This window comes from Cervus canadensis, chromosome 5 (genome assembly GCF_019320065.1).
Source record: "Cervus canadensis isolate Bull #8, Minnesota chromosome 5, ASM1932006v1, whole genome shotgun sequence".
NCBI classification, from domain to species: Eukaryota; Metazoa; Chordata; class Mammalia; order Artiodactyla; family Cervidae; genus Cervus; species Cervus canadensis.
In genome coordinates, this window is record NC_057390.1 from 29,560,064 (window position 1) to 29,578,072 (window position 18,009).

Sequence of the window (18,009 nt, forward strand, 5' to 3'; positions counted from 1 at the left end):
ACATGGAGCACTTTGAAAGGATTATCAGTTTTCAATAGCAATAATGGAAATAGAGACCATGAAAATAATAAACTCAGTGACAAATACATCTAGAAACTGACCTACTCTGAAACTGAAGTGAAAGTGTTGGGCCCTAAGTTATTTCCAACTCTTTGCGACCCCATAGATTGTAGCCTGCCAGGCTCCTCTGTTCATGGATTCTCTAGGCAAGAATACTGGAGTGGGTTGCCAGTGAACTACTCTAGTTCAACCCAGAATTCTATAGCTAGCAAAAAGAAAGACATGCTCAGAAGAATTTGAAAATTCACTAGCAAACTGCTTTTTTTTTTAGATTGAAGTATGATTGATTCACAGTGTTAATTTCTGCTTTTTAGCAAAGTGATTCAGGTACATATATGTATATTCCTTTTCATATTCTTCTCCATTATGGTTTATCACAGGATGTTGAATATAGTTGCCTGTGTGATACCATAGGACCTTGTTTATCCATTCTGTATATAATCATTTGTGTCTGCTAACTCCAAACTCTCATGCCGTCCCTCCCCCACCTCCCTAGCAGACCATTTTAAATAGAAGGAAAATGGTCATTGAGAGTCTGAGATTCAGGAAGGAATGATGATCAAAAGACAGTAGTAAGTGTATGTTAATAAAGTGTAACTTCATTTTCAAAACTTGTATAAACAATAATAATAGTGTCTTATGGGGTTTAAAAAAAGCTAGAACTAAAACAGCAGTTATTTTAGTTATTTACTAAATGCCAGTTATTTTATAAACTGGGAGGAGGTGATTTGAGCTAGTATTCAAAAGTATTTTTATTACTCAGGAGAAGATTAAAATTAACTTTGGATTTTGATAAGTATGTGTAGTAAAAATTTTTAAGTAACACTTAAGTAATAGAAATACATAACTTCCAAACTAGTAGATGATGAAAAGGTGGAACCAGAAAAAAATAATCCCAAAGAAGGCAAGCAAGATAAGAGAGAAGGAAACAGTGCAATAACAAATAAGATGATACAAGTAAATCCCATTATATCAGTGCCTTATATTTTAAAATGTTTACCTATATGGGATTTAGTATAGACAACAAAGAAACAAAGAAGAAGGAAATGGCAACCCACTCCAGTATTCTTGCTTGGAGAGTCCCATGGACAGAGGAGCCTGGTGGGCTACAGTCCGTGGGGTCGCAGAGTCGGACATGACTTAGCGACTAAACAACAAAGAAACAAAAGGAAGACGTGTTGTAAAAATGTAAAACATGTAAAAACATGTAAAAAAACATGTAAAACATGGTAAAATGATGGAAAAAGATATACCAGGCAAATATTAATGGAATGAAAACTGGGATATCATTTGAAATAGACTTTTAAGGCAAGTAGAATTACTAGAGAGAAAAGAGTTGATACACAATAGTATATGTTTCAGTTTTCCACATAGAAGTTTTAAATTTGTATACCACTAATAAAACCACAAATAAAACATTTATTAATAGAACCACCAGGAAAATTTGACAAATTTCACCACTGTAGTGGGAGATTGTAGTATATCTTCCTCATTAATTGGTAAAGAGAGCAGGAACCCCCCCCCCCAAAAAAAAAAATCAGGAATATAGAAAACTTAAACAATGTAGTTAACAAGCTTGATCCAATGGACATATATTGCATCCAGTACTGTAGAAACATCAGCTGAATCATCATGATAATCAACACCTACTGGACCATCAAGCAAGTTTCAACAAATTTCAGAGGGTTAGTATGCCATAAATCATTAGTTAGAAATCACTAAGAAAAACAATCCCATGGAAATTAAGATATATTCTTTGAAATAACTTAAGTATGAAAAGGGAAATGTTAATGGAACTCTTGCTGCCCTTTGTCTAGAAAGTGTTAAGTCATTCCTCAATTTTGCGTGTGGCAAACACAATCCTGCGAAATGGGCCACATTCTTTCTTTCATTCTTGGCATACCTGGTGAGAGTGCTAAGAGCCGATGATGGATTGGTTCTCCCAACAGAAAGGACAAAAGTTTTAGTAAATGATGCTGGAACAATTGTGTCTTCATACGTAAAAGATGAAATTGAATTTGAAAAAATACATCCATATATTTTGGGGGGGGGTTGACTTAAATGTGAAAGGTAAAAGCTATAATACATATAGAAGACAGTATGGGATAAAACTTCTATGAATTTTGTATACAGAAGAAACTCTTAAATGAGAAACAGACTATAGTAACCGTAAAGAAAGGGCTGATTCACCCTATTAAAGTTGAGAACTTTTTCATTAATAGGCAACTAATAAAAAGACAAGCCATCTAAATAGGGAAAGATATTTGCATTACATATAAAAATTAGTATCCAAACAATAATGGGGTGCCCATTGCCTTCTCAGACAAATGGCTTCAGTAGACACTTAATAGAGAAGGGAGTCTAAATGGCACACACACACAAAATTATATATACGTTTGCCTTCTAGGTTTCTTTTGTACATGAAGAGATATCAACTCCATTAATAATATGGGAGATGCAGATTACACCACAACGAGATACAATTTCACAGTCATCAGGTTGGAAAAAAAAATTTTTTATGAGTTCATGGAGCAAACAGTATACTTGTACATTCCTGGTAGTAATCTGTCATTAGCAGTTAAAGTTGAAGAAAAGAATACTCTGGCTCAATAACTGCTGCTTCACATGTATTGTGCTTTTAGAATTTCAGAAAACTTGTTTACAGTTGTGTTCCAAGGGATATAAACAAAGATGTCCATAGCAATACTACTTGTAATAGCCCCAAACATAAACATAAATAAATGTCTAAAGAGTGTAATAAATAATGGTATATTCATACAGTAGAATGTAAATCATCTGTAAAAAAACGAATGAATTACTGCTGCAGTAATGTTAATGAATTTGGTGGAAGGGAAAACAAGCTTCAGCACAGCTCAATTTTGTAAGATGTGTGAAAAACTTAGAGGGCTAAGTAATATAATATTCAAGGATTCTAACTATAAAGGAAAAAATTTTCGTTTGCTTTGTCTTTGTTACAACCAATTAAAATGTGAACAGATTAAGTCATAAAATCTATGTGGTTTTAAACAACACTGTATGTTTAGGAGGTTTCTTAGTTATTTTGGGCAAAAAAAAATGCTCTCACTGTGATCTCTAAAACCTTTAATTCAGCACCTTGTAACACTGAAAATTCACTGCCTCGGTTTCCCTTATTTATTCTCTGTCAAGCATTTCCTCTCAGACCAGTATTATTAATTATACAAACCTAAGCAAAAGTGCTCTCCTCTAACATTTTGTGATGTGATCTAAGAATTATGATATGAAATCTTATTTTTCTTGCCCTGAAGTTGAGTGTCACTGTATCATTGAACATGATATGCAGACATGCAGTTCTCTGTTAGACACCTTTAGAGATGTGTGAGCTGCATAGTTGTGAAAAAAAATATGGTATATTTTAATACTGAGCTCTCTCCTCAAGATACTACCATGGCCGTTACACAGTGAAAATCTAGGGAGGGGTTCAAATAATACTGGGATTGAACTCTTCACTTTAAAAATTGTCCTTGTGAGAGAAAATTCTGTTCTTTCCTGAAGTGTAGATTTAGAGTCATAAATGTGTATTTTGCTAAATTGTCTTGTACATTTACTTCCTTTTTTGGTAGCAGTGTCTTGGTTTTAGAAATCAGTTTATAGTGAATGTATTCATTATTTGAGTTATGTTAGTTACACGCCTAATAAATTATGATACATTTTTTTTTCCTCTCTTTCTTTTTGGCCGTGTGGCGTCTTCGTTGCTGCACACAGGGTTTCTCTAGTTTCAGCAGCAGGGACTCCTCTCCAGTGTGATGTGCAGGCAGGCTTCTCATTGCAGAGGCTTCTCTCGTTGCTGAGCGCAGCTACATGGGCTCAGTAGTTGGCAGCTCCAAGACTCTGGAGCACAGGCTCAGTAGTTTTGGCACATGGGCTTAAGTTGCTTCGTGACGTGTGGGATCCTCCCAGGTCAGGGATCAAACCCCTGTCTCCTGCACTGGCATGCAGACTGTTAACTACTCTTCCCCTGAGCCACCAGGGAAGCCTAGGATATATTTTTCAAATCCCACATTTTCTAGGTTTAACTGCCTATTTTGAGTGACATTTATTGAGTGTAACAATTATATTTGGTTGATTGAAGTATTGTTCTTAAAAGATTACTAAAAGGAAGTATTACATCACTAGTCCAGATTTCCTTTTATTTCTGTGCTTATTTTGCTTTATGAATCAAACTTCCATGAATATTATTATCTGCTACTGAATATTTTCAGTTCATTTTAAGAAGTAGTTTCATAAAAACTTAAAACTAAAACTTTTCTTGATTTTGGTGTAAAATGTATAGACCTTCTGTTACAGTGTTACATATTATGTATTTCTGAAAACACTGAAATTGTGCACAGGTGAAATGGGTCACACCCAAAACTTGCAAAGCTTTGTAACCAGAACACTAACAGGAGTAAATAAGCATGCTAGAATATTCTAAAAGATACATCAAATCTATTACAAGTAAAGAAATATTACAGGCATCCTGAGGTTTAAAAAAAAAAAAAGACGAAGAGAAAGCCTGACTGAAGCTTGTGCAAGGAAAGGTTGAAGCTACAGGGTTGTGGAGGCAGTAGAATGCATAAAGATCTGGAGAGGAGATTTCATTAAGTATTTTCTAGAAAATGCATGTGGCCAAGCTGTGCCAAGAGGTGGAAAATGGGTTGAATAAGAATTGTGTACATACTGCTTTCCACTGTGTTAGCTTATTTCAAGTTTAGCTTTTATTACTTAGTAGTGTAAAGACAAAGGCTGAGAAAAGTCATGTACAAACCTATGTGACTTTCACATTGTACTCAACTCTTTGCTCTACATACCAGTGAGCTAATTTGTGTTACAGAAAAGCTTAGTAACAAACTAAACTGTACTAAGAATATGGGAGGTAGCTTCTGTTTTTGACTAGAGTCCTTTGATCAGTCTGTGACTGTTTTGTGATTTTGTTTTGTGTGAAATCTAAATACAACTAAAAATAATCTAACACAACCTTTTCTGCCTTGAGTATATTGTTTTAATTTTAAACTATAAAAGTAATAAACATCTTAAAACACTGGGGAATATAACAAAGAAAAAAATTACACGTTATTATATAAGTTACTATACAAACCACTGTTAGCTTCTTGTATATTTCTTACTTTTTTTTTGCCAGTTTTTAGTAAACTTGTTTGTTTACTTCACAATCTTCAATTTTTACTTCACAATCTTCATTTTTAATGACTACTAAATATTAGATTAAAGAGATGTGCTTTCGTTTAGCTATTTCTCTATAATAAAATATATAAACTGTATAGTTTTCCTCTTTTTCATAATTCCTGGATAAACATCTGTGTGTGTACGTGTGTTTGTGTGTGTGTAAAAGATAAGGAGAGAATATTTTCTCTGACTTAGGATTATTTCACTGGAGTGGCTCATAAGTGGAAGCATTGAATCAAAGAGTATGACATTTTTAATGATTCTTGGAGCATATTGCCATCTTGTTTTTCAAAATGGCCCCAGGTCCTTGCCCAAAATTGTGTATGATAAATTTTTTAAACTGGTGATAGGGCTTCCCAGGTGGCTGAGCGGTAAAGAATCTGCTTGCCAATGCAGGAGACGCAGGTTTGATCCCTGGGGTGGGAAAAATCCTCTGGAGAAGGAAGTGGCAACCCCCTCCAGTATTCCTGCCTGAAAATCCCATGGACAGAGGAGCCTGGTGGACTACAGTCCACGAGTTCACAAAAAGTGAGCAACTGAGCATTAGCATGAAATGATTGATATTGGGCAACAAAAGATATTGTTACTTGTATAATGTTACTAATTATTTGTGTTTATCAGACACTATGATAAGTATATTATCATACTTAATGTCACCTTTTTGTTTTGTTTTGCATTTTTTAATAATCAGTGAAGTTGAATATTTTCTAATACATATGTTTGTTATTTATGTACTTATTTGTAAGGAAAGATCATTTGCCTATTTATTTTGGTGGACTTGGTGTTCTAAAGTACTTGTCAAGGATAATTTAAAAACAGCTTTTTTCTTTCCTTGAAAATACAATGACAATTGAAACCTTACTAAGAGGATGTCAGTCTTTCAACTTGATTTTTAACTTTGCTTGGCTATTTGTGGCGCTAGTGGTAAAGAACCGACCTGCCAATACAGGAGACATAAGAGATGCAGGTTCAATCCCTGGGTGGGGAAAATCCCCTGGAGAAGGAAATGGCAACCCACTCCAGTATCCTTGCCTGGAGAATCCCATGGACAGAGGAACCTGGCGGGCTATGGTCCTGACTGGCAAAGAGTTGAACACAACAACTGAGGCAGAGTAAGCAAGCAAGCAATTTTGCTTTATTCTTTGGCACATTTGCTGCCATAGTATTGTCTTGCATCTTAAAGTAATGGGATTTCATTCTAAACTTGTGATTCAGAGGTAACATATTTGCAACCATTTGAATTAGTTTCTGATGAGACTGTCAACAGTACCTGTTTTAGGTAGTGTTGCTAAAAATAAAGGTTCCTTAAGAAATTGAGTGTATTCAAATGGACAGAAAAGCTTGAATCTTGAACTCAACCTAGTTTGTAATTTTGGCTTCACTTTTTATTAGCTTTAGAACATTAGGCAGTTTACTTACTTGTCTTCCATAACAGCGATTTCAGTTTTCTGATTGTAACTAGTGGTGATATTTCCTAGCATTAATGGTTTGTTTCAAAAATAAAGTAACTTCTAAAAGCAGGTAGCCCAGCACTTGGTATTTATTGCTTATAAGTTCATTTCAGTTTGAAATTATAATTTGAGTGCCTCCTTATGCCCAATGTTTTGTTATGATGTATTAGGAGTACAAAAGTAAAAGACTCTTATTACGGGATTCACAGTGGGGGAAAAAAGGATCATATGTAAAACTAAGTAATAGTGTAAATAAAGTTTATGCATTTTAATTGACAGTCATCTGAGATACAATATGTAGTATTTAGTACAATGGCTTACACCCCAAATATTAGCTGATGGATGCTACTGATAATTGGGCGTTCTGAGACCACATCTAATAGCTCCAAGAATCCAGATTGTTTTATATCCAACACTGACCGGCTTCCATAATTCTTGGAGAACCCTGCCAGCTGTGTTTTAAATAAAATCAAACCCCGGGGCTGCTCCTCTTACTTCACTTACATACCTGTAAGAAGTTTGAGTAGAGTAATAGTAGGTGCAGAGGGCTTTTCACAGAATTCGGAAATGAGGTACCTTGAACAGTTGAAAATGAATTAAAGGGCACATTAGTTCTGCCACTTTCCTTTTTGGTCAGTTATTCTTCCATAGTAAGATTTTTGAATTGAAGTATGTTTCAGAAGCAAAACAAAAATCATTGAGAGAATAGAAACAAAAAAGGTTAGCTTAGAAACAGCTTTTTTTCCTCCCCTTGAAAATACAGTGACAGTTCAAACTTTACTAAGAATGTCAACCTTTCACCATCAGTACTTGATGAGATAGTATATAGAAGGAAGAGTTAAAAATACTGGAATTTACAATAATAAATCTGTAGTAAATATGATTTTGCTAGTAATGAATTTAGTGATTAAGAAATGTTATCTTTTTAGTATGATATACTATAAAAATATTAGAAATTATTTCTTTATAGTATTATAATCATGTTTGAGGAAAGAGTTTATTTGGAATTACTGTTTGAGCTTATTTTAAACTTGATTATTATCTATTTTGAGCCATATGTATGACTGTTAACTTCACTGTCATTATAGTGAAATTATAGATGAATAGATTATAGAATTTTATAATTGAAAGAAGTAATCTATTCATTTTTAGTAATAGCAAACATTACTTATTAGGCAGTTACTATGGGCTAGGGACTGTAATAAGTATTCAGAATACATTCAGCTTTATTAATATCACCTGTACATATTTTGCTATAGTGGGGCATTTTATTTATAGCCATTTCAAATAACATGAAATAAGTTCTGTTCCTTGTATTATAACCTTTAGCATTTGTTATGCAAATATTATACTTAAATATTATATGGGATATTGATTGTAAAATTTCTCTGATTTGGGGATTTTTAAATTTGTGTTTCCTTTTTCCATGTGCTTATGAATCTTAAGTATAACATTGGTTGATAATTGTTTCTTTTGTTGCAGAACTGTAAGAGTAAATGGGTCCAGTAATTGGAATGACTCCAGAAAAGAGAGCTGAAACTCCAGGAGCTGAAAAGGTTGCAGGATTAAGCCAGATTTACAAAATGGGAAGCTTGCCTGAAGCTGTTGATGCTGCCAGGCCAAAGGCCACTCTAGTGGACAATGAGTCAGCAGATGATGAACTCACAAACTTGAACTGGCTTCACGAAAGTACTAATCTCCTAACAAACTTCAGCTTTGGAAGCGAAGGTCTTCCAATTGTTAGTCCATTGTATGACATAGAAGGAGATGATGTGCCATCCTTTGGACCATCGTGCTATCAGAACCAAGAAAAAAAATCAGCAACTTCAAAGCCCCCATACTCCTTTAGTCTTCTCATTTATATGGCTATTGAACACTCTCCAAATAAGTGTTTGCCAGTCAAAGAAATTTATAGCTGGATTCTGAACCGCTTCCCATATTTTGCAACTGCACCAACTGGCTGGAAGAATTCTGTTCGACATAATCTGTCCCTGAATAAATGTTTTCAGAAAGTGGAAAGAAGCCATGGCAAGGTCAGTGTTTATGAACATTGCTATATTTAGAGAGGTGGGGGAAAATAACATGGAGATCTTAAAATATGAGGAAGTCAAAGGAAGACAAAAAATAGTCAAGTCAGCTTACTTCAGCTTGAACTTAATTTTATTCACCATTTGCTTTCATCTCAGATGTTTTTAAATTTCTTCAGTATTGATATAAATCTAGCAGAATTCTGTTCAGTCTATTAAAGGTACAAATTAGGTATAAATTAGGAGTTTATTATTTTCTTTAACTTTTAAAAATTGAAGTATAGTTAATTACAATGTTGTGTTAGTTTCAGGTGTACAGAAAAGTGGTTCGGTTATAATTAGTTTTTTAACGTCCCAACTTTCTATTCTTAGTTTCTATAATATTTTTGTTGCTGTATTTATATATTCTTATTTATTCAGTATGGCAGTGTCTGCCTTATAACTGAAATGTGGATCATTTACATTAGTGTAATTGATACGGTTGGATTTAAATCTATCATTACATTGTTTTCTATTTAAATACTTTAAAGACTTATTCTCTTGTCTTCTGGGTAGCATAGTTTGTGATGAGAAGTCTGTTGCCATTCTTATCTTTGTTCTTCTGTTTGTAGTTTTTTTTTTCTCACTGTGCTCAAGATTTTTATCTTTATCACTTACTTTTTAGCAGTTTGACTATGATGTGTCTAAGTGTGTTTTTCATTATTTTTATCCTGCCTTGGTTTTTCTGACGTTCTTGGATCTGTGGTTTGTTGTCATTCATTAAACTTAGAAATTTATTTCCTCATTATCTCTTCAAATATTTCTTGTGATTCACCACCTACTTCTGGACTCCAAGTGAAAATATGTTAGACCATTTGCTGTTGTCTCACCTCTTGATTGCTCTGTCCCTCTTCCTAGTCTTTTTTCTTTCTTTCAATTTGGATAATTTCTATTGATCTTTGTACAGTTTTATTCTTTCTTGTATCCATTTTGCTGCTCAGCCTAATAAAATCATCTTCATTTTTTTTTAAAGTGTTTTCATTTTCCTTTAAAAAAAATAGTCTCCATCTTTCTGCTAAAAATTTCCCACAGGTCTGTTAAACAAATTAACCATAGTCACAGTGTCTGTCTGATAATTTCAATATTTGGGCCATCTCTGGGTCTGGTTTTGTTAATTGTTTTGTTTCCTGCCTTTGTGTGTCACATAATTTTGCATTAAATGTCAGACATTGCTTGTTAAAAAATGGTAGAAACTGAAGTAAAGAATATTTCTATCAGAAATAGATACACCTCTACTTCTCTCAGGTTGTTAGTATGGACCGGTATTGCTCAATCTAGTTAACAGTTGAGTTGGGTTTGGGTTTTGTGGTTGTCATAGTTACCTTGGTATACCATAGTCTTTACATTCTTATGGAGAGACTGCTGATACTCTGTACTTAGTGTGAGGCCTGGAATGTCAGGTGATTTTTCTTGGCTTTTCTGCTCCACCTTTACCTTTCAGTTTGCGACACATTTAGCTTAGAAGTGGGAGGGGAGTTAAATATTTCTCTCTGTACTCTTGCTCCCCCCTTAGCAGTACATTGTTCTTCCTTGTTACTTGGTGCAAGGTTCTTGGTGTGAACAAGATAGGTTTCTTGGTTCGTCTCCAGTTTTAGTGTCAGGCAGGCTTATTGTATGCCTGTGCCTCAAGTGTGGGACTTCCCTGTCTCTTGCATGAGAAGACTCTCCCATCTACCCAGTGAGGTCCAGAGCTGCACTTACCAATAACCAGATCCCTCCATGTGGCTAGTGGTTGGTATACTGGAGAGCACAAATACAGGATACTTTGTCATTGTATAAATTCCTTTGGGAAAGGAATTAATGCTGTTCCAGCATTCAGGACAGTTTCTTGTCCATTCCCATCATGGTAGGTAAATGTTACCTAGTATCAGTGGGGAGTTCTGGGTACAAGTGAGTGACCATTTCCCAGTGGCAGCAGGTCTCTGCTTTGTATCTTTGGAGCATTTGGGCATGAGCTAATTTCCTGTCCTCCTCCACATGATGTATACTACATTGCCTAGTATCAGTAAAGTGTGAGGATGACTGGGTTTTGTACTTGCCTTCCAATAGCAGCTCTCTTTTGCTGGTGACTGGGCTGAGGCGGGGGTACTTTGTCTGTCAATGGCAGACAGCTTTTGCTTCTTATTTGCTTTGTCCAGGGCTTAGGCAGTTTAGTGCCTCTCCCAGAGTGACACCTGATCTCACCTTATACTCATTCAGGACCTGGAGCATGAATGAGCTTTGCCTGATATCCTTGCTCCAACCACAGACCATAGTCGGCTCGATACATCTATCTCCATCTCCAAGGGTGTCTTCCTTAAGTCCCCTTGAGTATTTTATTTTCTTACTCTTTATTGTGACTGCCACTTTTTCCATGCTCTACCAAAGGTGAAACAGCTCTTATGTTTCATCCCTCCTCACAGGACCTGTCACACCTCAAAATTCAATTCTTGCAGCCTCAATTCTCAGGCTCATAAAAAATTATGGTTCTGTAGATCATTTTGGTTTTTTTCTTGTTAATCTAGGAGTATTCTTTTGTAGTTTTCTATAACCCAACTGGTAGCAGAAAACTCCGATTTTTATTTGGAATAAAAGTTTAAAAAGCAAACAATTAAATCTTTAGATAACCAAAGGATTTCATAGGACAGTGCTGTTCAGACTTGAAAGTATCTACTGATCATCTGGGGATCTTGTTAAAATACAGATTCTTCTTCAGCAAATCTGGGATAGAGACTGAGGCTTTCTAATTTCTAACGGTCTCTGAGGTGATCCTGATGCCTCTAATCCATGAGACACCCTGGGTAGGAAGGCATTTGGACACATCATTATCTTATGATTAAAGGAGATTGTATTAGTTATCTATTGCTATGTAATAACTTGCTATTTAACACATTCTTTACTACACATGGAATGTTTATGAAGGCCAGCTGTGTGCTTGGCCATTAAGAAGCCTCAGCAATTGTTAAGGATCGCTCTGTTGTAGCTAGCCTCCAAGATGGCCCCCAGATGAGCCCTGCCTTCCAGTATCTCTGCCCTTGTAGAGTCCCCCTTCAATACTGAATTTGGCTGGTTTGTGTAACCAAGAGGATATTGTGGAAATAGAGTGTGCCTTTTGAATCCAGGTCATAAAAGACATGGCTTCCATCTTGGGTTCTTGGCCAATTAGCTGTATGGGAAGTCAGCTGCTGTATCATAAGGACATTTAAATAGCCCTATGGAGAGACCCATATGGCGAGGAAATCAGACTCGATATACATATGAATAAGCCATTTTGGAAGCAGATTCCCCTATCAGTCAAACTCTCCTTTCAGATGACTGAAAGTGTTGAAAATTTTGGATGTATTCTTTCCACCATGCATCATTAGATTTTATTTTTTGAACTGTATCAGTTAATTCTTTTCTAGTTTTAGACCTATTGTATTTATGCTTATGGCAAGATATAAAAGAAACTAGTCATCAGCATTGGTGTTCAGTAGAAGGGTCTAGGGAAAATATGATAGAATGGAAGCGAACAAGGGTAAGTTAAGTGTGAATGAGCAACAGTGTCAAATGTTGCAAAAAAAACTTGAAAATGGGGATATCCCTGGCACTCCAGTGGTTAAGACTCCACACTTCCACTGCAGGGAGTGCAGGTCTGATATGGGTCAGGGAACTAAGATCCCACATGCTGCATCTCACAGCCAAAAGAAAAAAAAAAAAACTTGATTAGGATCAAGTAGCAGCCAAAAGATTAGAATTAAAAATATATGAACAGTGGTGTATGGATAAATATTTAACAATTGGGTGACAGTGAAGGTATCACTTTTGCCGATTTCCATGATATAAATATTTCTATCGTGGCCATTTTAGAGCTGCCAACATTATGTCATTAAATGCAAAATTTGGACAAAAAGTGATACATTCAAGTGGGATTGGGAGTGCTTGTGGTTTGTTTTTATTTTTTAATAAAATACTGCTTGAATCAGTACCTTAAAATACTGATTTTTTTTTCTCTTTCAACCTGCAAAACGCAAGTAAGTTATACTTACTTCCATTAAGTTTGGCAACCTTGAAAAGCACTTTTTCTGATGAATAGTTGTTGTCTGGAGATGATAATCTCAAAAAAGAAAGCAAGATGACAAAGGTCCAGGTCAAACTACAGGTTGATACAGACATCTGGTCACCTGCTATGGCTGCTGCTTAGCTCCCTGCCCTCATCCATACCATAGTTACCACTCTCAAAAGATAGGCCTAAAAATCTTGGCTTGTTATTTATGAATTTTAAAATCCAGAAAAACTAGGCAACGCGTTTTTGCTTTGTTTTTATGTTTTGAACATTAACATTGAAGTCTTAAAATCTGTTTTCCAAACTTTGTTATAAAAGCCAGACTGAAATATTTAGTGTGAGATTTTAGCTGGGGAACGTGAAATCAGAAGTTTTGCCTGATTTAGTACAATTTCAGGCGGTACATTTTCGTGGTGGTGATTTGCTTCAATAGCTGAATCCCAAGAAATGAAGTCATGCAAGCCACCATTAAAAGTTCATACTATAAGCAAGAATTATGAATGCCCTTTTAAATTCAGTGGTTTTAAAAACCACTGAAAAAGGTAGTCGGGGGGGTGGGGTGGAAATATTAAAGTGTACCATGCCGGTACATAAAAACATTTCAGGAATAGTGAGCATTGTTTCTTCTCCCAGTGTTCTTTACAACTTCCATTAAGATAAATCTTAAAGTTCAATTCTCAGTATATTCCTTATTTCTTCAAAACCTTAAGTGGTTCATTACCAAATACGTCCAAAAGCCTTAGAGTTTCAAAATGCAAAATAGTACATGAGAGAATGCACATTTCCTGTTTCCACTGCACACAAAAAACATGTCTTGTAATAGTCATATTCACTTTAAAACAACACTTCTTAAACTCTTATTATTTGTGTTCTGTCATCTAAGCACAACTTAATAAAGACGCATAGTTTTTAACTGAGACTTAGATTTAAAAATAAGTTTTTTGCTTTAGACTCTAAAACATAGGTTAGCAAATACACAATTTTATCTTGTTACTGATACTTTGTGAACGGGCTCAGTGAACGGAAGTGCTGCCATGGTAACACAAAACAGACAGTTATTTGGAGACCTTACTCAAGATACTTAACTGCCCTGAACTGCAAGTTTTCAGTACTAGTGCTTCCAATGTGCTATTTCAAGGAAATACCAATTCTTCTATGATCAAAACAATTTGCAGTTCTCTCACAATAGAATTTTAAAAGTAGATTTGAACTAAATAGCTTCTGGGAGTATAATCTCAGGAATACCAAGATAGAACATGGTTAGAATCATTAAAATAATTATCTTAGTCTATATATGAAAAATAATTTGTGTATTTATTTTCTATATGACTGAAGTGGTTTGGGGACAAAGGATACTGTGGGTGCTATTATTTTAAAGTTTTATTTCTCTACCTTCAGAATACACTTCACTTAGGCCAAGTGATTGGAAATACATGTAATTTAAGATGGTATGGCCCATCACTTAATTCAAAAATACATGGGTAGAAATTTGACTTCCTTTGGAAAAAACTTAAAATTTCAATATAGTTCATGTGATATCTTGCTGCCATAGGCCAGAAAAGGTTTCACCTGATGGGATGGTACGTTACTTTCTGTATTACAGCATGATATGACACCCATGGTTTTTCTTTTCCAATATATTTAAGTTGCTGGGATGTTAAAAACTGCCTTACACTCAATTACCATACTTTTCCTCACACAAAAGTGTTTTTCCCTTATCAGTTTAATTCTTCTTTATTTCTAACTTTTGTCTCATATTCAAAATTAATTAATTTTTGTTCTTACTGTTTATGTTTTAAAAATTCCTTCATCTCTTAGAAGAAAAAAATAGGAACATAAACTGAGGAACATAAACTGACTTTCTGCCATTTTCAGTATAACCTCTTAGTATTCATTTACTTTGCAGCTCTGTCACTTACATAAAAATTATCTTATTTGAATCTTGTCACAACTCAGTGAAGTGGTCTGTTTTTTTACAGATAAAATATGAATTAGAGGACAGACAGAGATTAAATGATTAGTCCAATGTCATGTAGCCGGTCAATAAGCAGTGTTTTAAGATTTTGATTTTAAAACCTGTGAAACTGTTCCTTCACTAAACTGTTATGCTATAGTAGTTATGACATGATATTCAGAGATTAAAAAAAAAAAAAAAAACCTCAGGAATAGACTAATGTTACCTTGAAAACAGTTCAGGAAATGGGAGCACCCTGGAATTCATCACATTAAATCTTCAGCGATCATAATAGCTTGCATCATATGGGATTTTATACAAGCAGAAAGGAGCAGGGGAATAAGACACAGGTCAGTTTTATTGTTGTCTAGATAATTGTTAATGTTGTGAGGTATAATTCAAATTTTCAAAAGGGATTTTTGAAATAGAAAAGGTATAATGTAAAAACAAAAATTAGTAGCAGTTTGAATCTCACTAATCTTGTGAGGAAATTTTTCACACCATGGTGAGAAGGGTTCAGGTTATACCTTATATTTAACTTGACATTTATATCTTCAAAAGATTAAATATCTTCAAAAATATTTATTAAAGTTTAATGTCAGTACCTAGTGGAATAGAAGCAGAAAAATAAATTATTAGAGAATAAAAACAATGATATTAGACTGGAAGAAAGAGGAACAATTTTTAAAACTGCAAGGAAAATGAACATAAAACATAACAATAGTAGTATTTGGTGTTAAGGGCTTATGTCCAGAAGGTACTGTTTTTTATGTATTTTGAGCATACTAATACACAGAGAACATAGACATTTTTCTAAAGGTTACACAGCTGTTAAGTGACAGAGCCAGGTTTCCAAAGGTAGGTATTCTTCTTCAAGGATTATACTCTTAACTTCTGTGCAAGTGGTATTTAGCTCTTGGAAAGTGGGATGAGTTTGCAGTTGAACCTCCTCCTTACATGGCTGTGGGCTTCTATATGTAAGCTGTGGGTCCATGTGGTACGTTTGTAGGGATGTTCTTCTAGTCAGACTGTTCAGGTTGGTAGATAGGGATGGATGTTCAGCTAAAGAAATAGGATAGATATATCCTTAAGGAAGAGTTAGCAGGTGATGTTACAGTTCCTGAAATCCTTCAGTTATTTCATTTAACTAGCTCAACTAATGTCTGCGCATTTGACCACATCCACTTAGTTTTTATGTTTTTCTTATGCCTTTTATAATCTGTAATTATAGTTTGGATAGCTTTTTAAATTCAAGAGTGTTTATAAATTTCCAAGTGGTCAGAGAATTTGGCTATTGGGTTTTATTTTTCTTTTTGCACTAGAGTGACCTTTAAATGAGATTTATTTTTCTTCATGGTCTAATCAATGTTTGTAGTTTTTTCTACTAAAAAAAACCCATTTCTCAGTGTTAACATTAGGAAAGTATATTCTATAAGAATTCATCAGTTACATCAGTATTTTTAATATAAAACAGGTTTAATTAAAGCAAGACTATTTAGGACCCCTCATAGCTCAGTCGGTAAAGAATCTGCCTGCAATGCAGGAGACCCAGGTTTGATTTCTGGGTCGGGAAGATCCCCTGGAGAAGGAAATGGCAACCACTCCAGTTTTCTTGCCTGGAGAATCCCCATGGACAGAGGAGCTTGTCAGGCTACAGTCCATGGGGTTGCAAGAGTCAGACATGACTTAGTGACTAAACCACCAGCAATCTGCTAGTGTGTAGTGTGACCTTCTAAGAAGGAAGGAGGTAAAATATGCAGCAGTTTTCAAACCTCTCTGAAGGAATTATCTCCTGGTCTGGCCTTTGCCTTGCACATTAGATCATTTTAGTGTATTCTTCAGGTGTATTGTACGCTTACCTTCCTAGTAAGCTGTTCCTTCATATTAGGGAAACTGTGGAGCAGGCAAGCCATTCTTTGAGGCATCTCTCATTTACCATTTAGTAGGTGCTTCTGTTTATATTTTCCCTAGTTTCCAATAACCATACATTTCTATTATTTTTGGATTCTTATGGCTATTTCCATGAAATCTGGGCTTGTGTACCCTTTACCTTATTATCCAGAAGGGTCTTAAATGTTGTAACTTAACCATCTTGAGGGTAGGGATGGTACTTATTCCTCTTTTTTTATCTTTAACAAGAGTCTTTTCCATCCCTCAGTTTTGAGACTTTTGCCATCTCTTCATTAAATTGTTTGCTTTGAATTTAAGCAGTTTAAATGGGAAAATAAACACTAGTGTTAATGCCATAAAAATAATTATTTTTGGATTCATCACCCAGTATCATATTGCTTAGCACTTTTGGGGGGAATGACACCACCTTACTGAAGGGCGATCATGCATAGCCCTTCATTCAGTTCTCTGCATAGCTTGGTGTTGTATCATTCTCACAAACTGTGATGTGAATGGTGTGTCCTAGAGTGTTGTGGTCTTGTGGCCCTATGCACCATGCACTGTGCAGAGTACTCTACATGCAATTAAATCCATGGAACAACCCTGTGAGGTAGGTACTGTTATTATCCATACCTTCCAAATATGGGAATAATGACCCAGAGAAATAGAAGTTAGTTAACCTTCCTAAAATTACACAGCGAGTAAATGGCAGAGCTGGAGATAGGAACCCAGGCTGTCTGCCTCCAGGGCTTTTAATCACACAGTTCATTGCTAGCAAGTATACTTCAGTGTTTGCATTGTATTTGCTATTGGGTTTTGTTCCCCCACACATTTATGAAAAACATTCAGACACTTTTTGTGTCGATTCCAGGTTACTAATTCTTTTTTCTTTTTTTTTATTAGTTGGAGGCTAATTACTTCACAACATTTCAGTGGGTTTTGTCATACATTGATATGAATCAGCCATAGATTTACACGTATTCCCCATCCTGATCCCCCCTCCCACCTCCCTCTCCACCTGATTCCTCTGGGTCTTCCCAGTGCACCAGGCCCGAGCACTTGTCTCATGCATCCCACCTGGACTGGTGATCTGTTTCACCATAGATAGTATACATGCTGTTCTTTTGAAACATCCCACCCTCACCTTCTCCCACAGAGTTCAAAAGTCTGTTCTGTATTTCTGTGTCTCTTTTTCCGTTTTGCATATAGGGTTATCATTACCATCTTTCTAAATTCCATATATATGTGTTAGTATGCTGTAATGTTCTTTATCTTTCTGGCTTACTTCACTCTGTATAATGGGCTCCAGTTTCATCCATCTCATTAGGACTGATTCAAATGAATTCTTTTTAATGGCTGAGT

At 35.4% G+C, this 18,009-nt stretch overlaps 1 protein-coding gene across 4 annotated transcripts in view; it reads left to right on the top strand.

The window, feature by feature from the left end:
- Positions 1-18,009, top strand: part of FOXN2 (forkhead box N2) — a 54,717-nt gene that overhangs the window by 22,402 nt on the left and 14,306 nt on the right. For all 4 annotated transcript variants that reach the window (XM_043468515.1, XM_043468512.1, XM_043468511.1 and 1 more), the window contains one exon: positions 8,196-8,746. In XM_043468515.1, coding sequence (XP_043324450.1) covers positions 8,210-8,746 — 537 coding nt within the window. In that variant the 5' untranslated portion in view covers positions 8,196-8,209. The remainder of the gene's footprint in view (positions 1-8,195; positions 8,747-18,009) is intronic.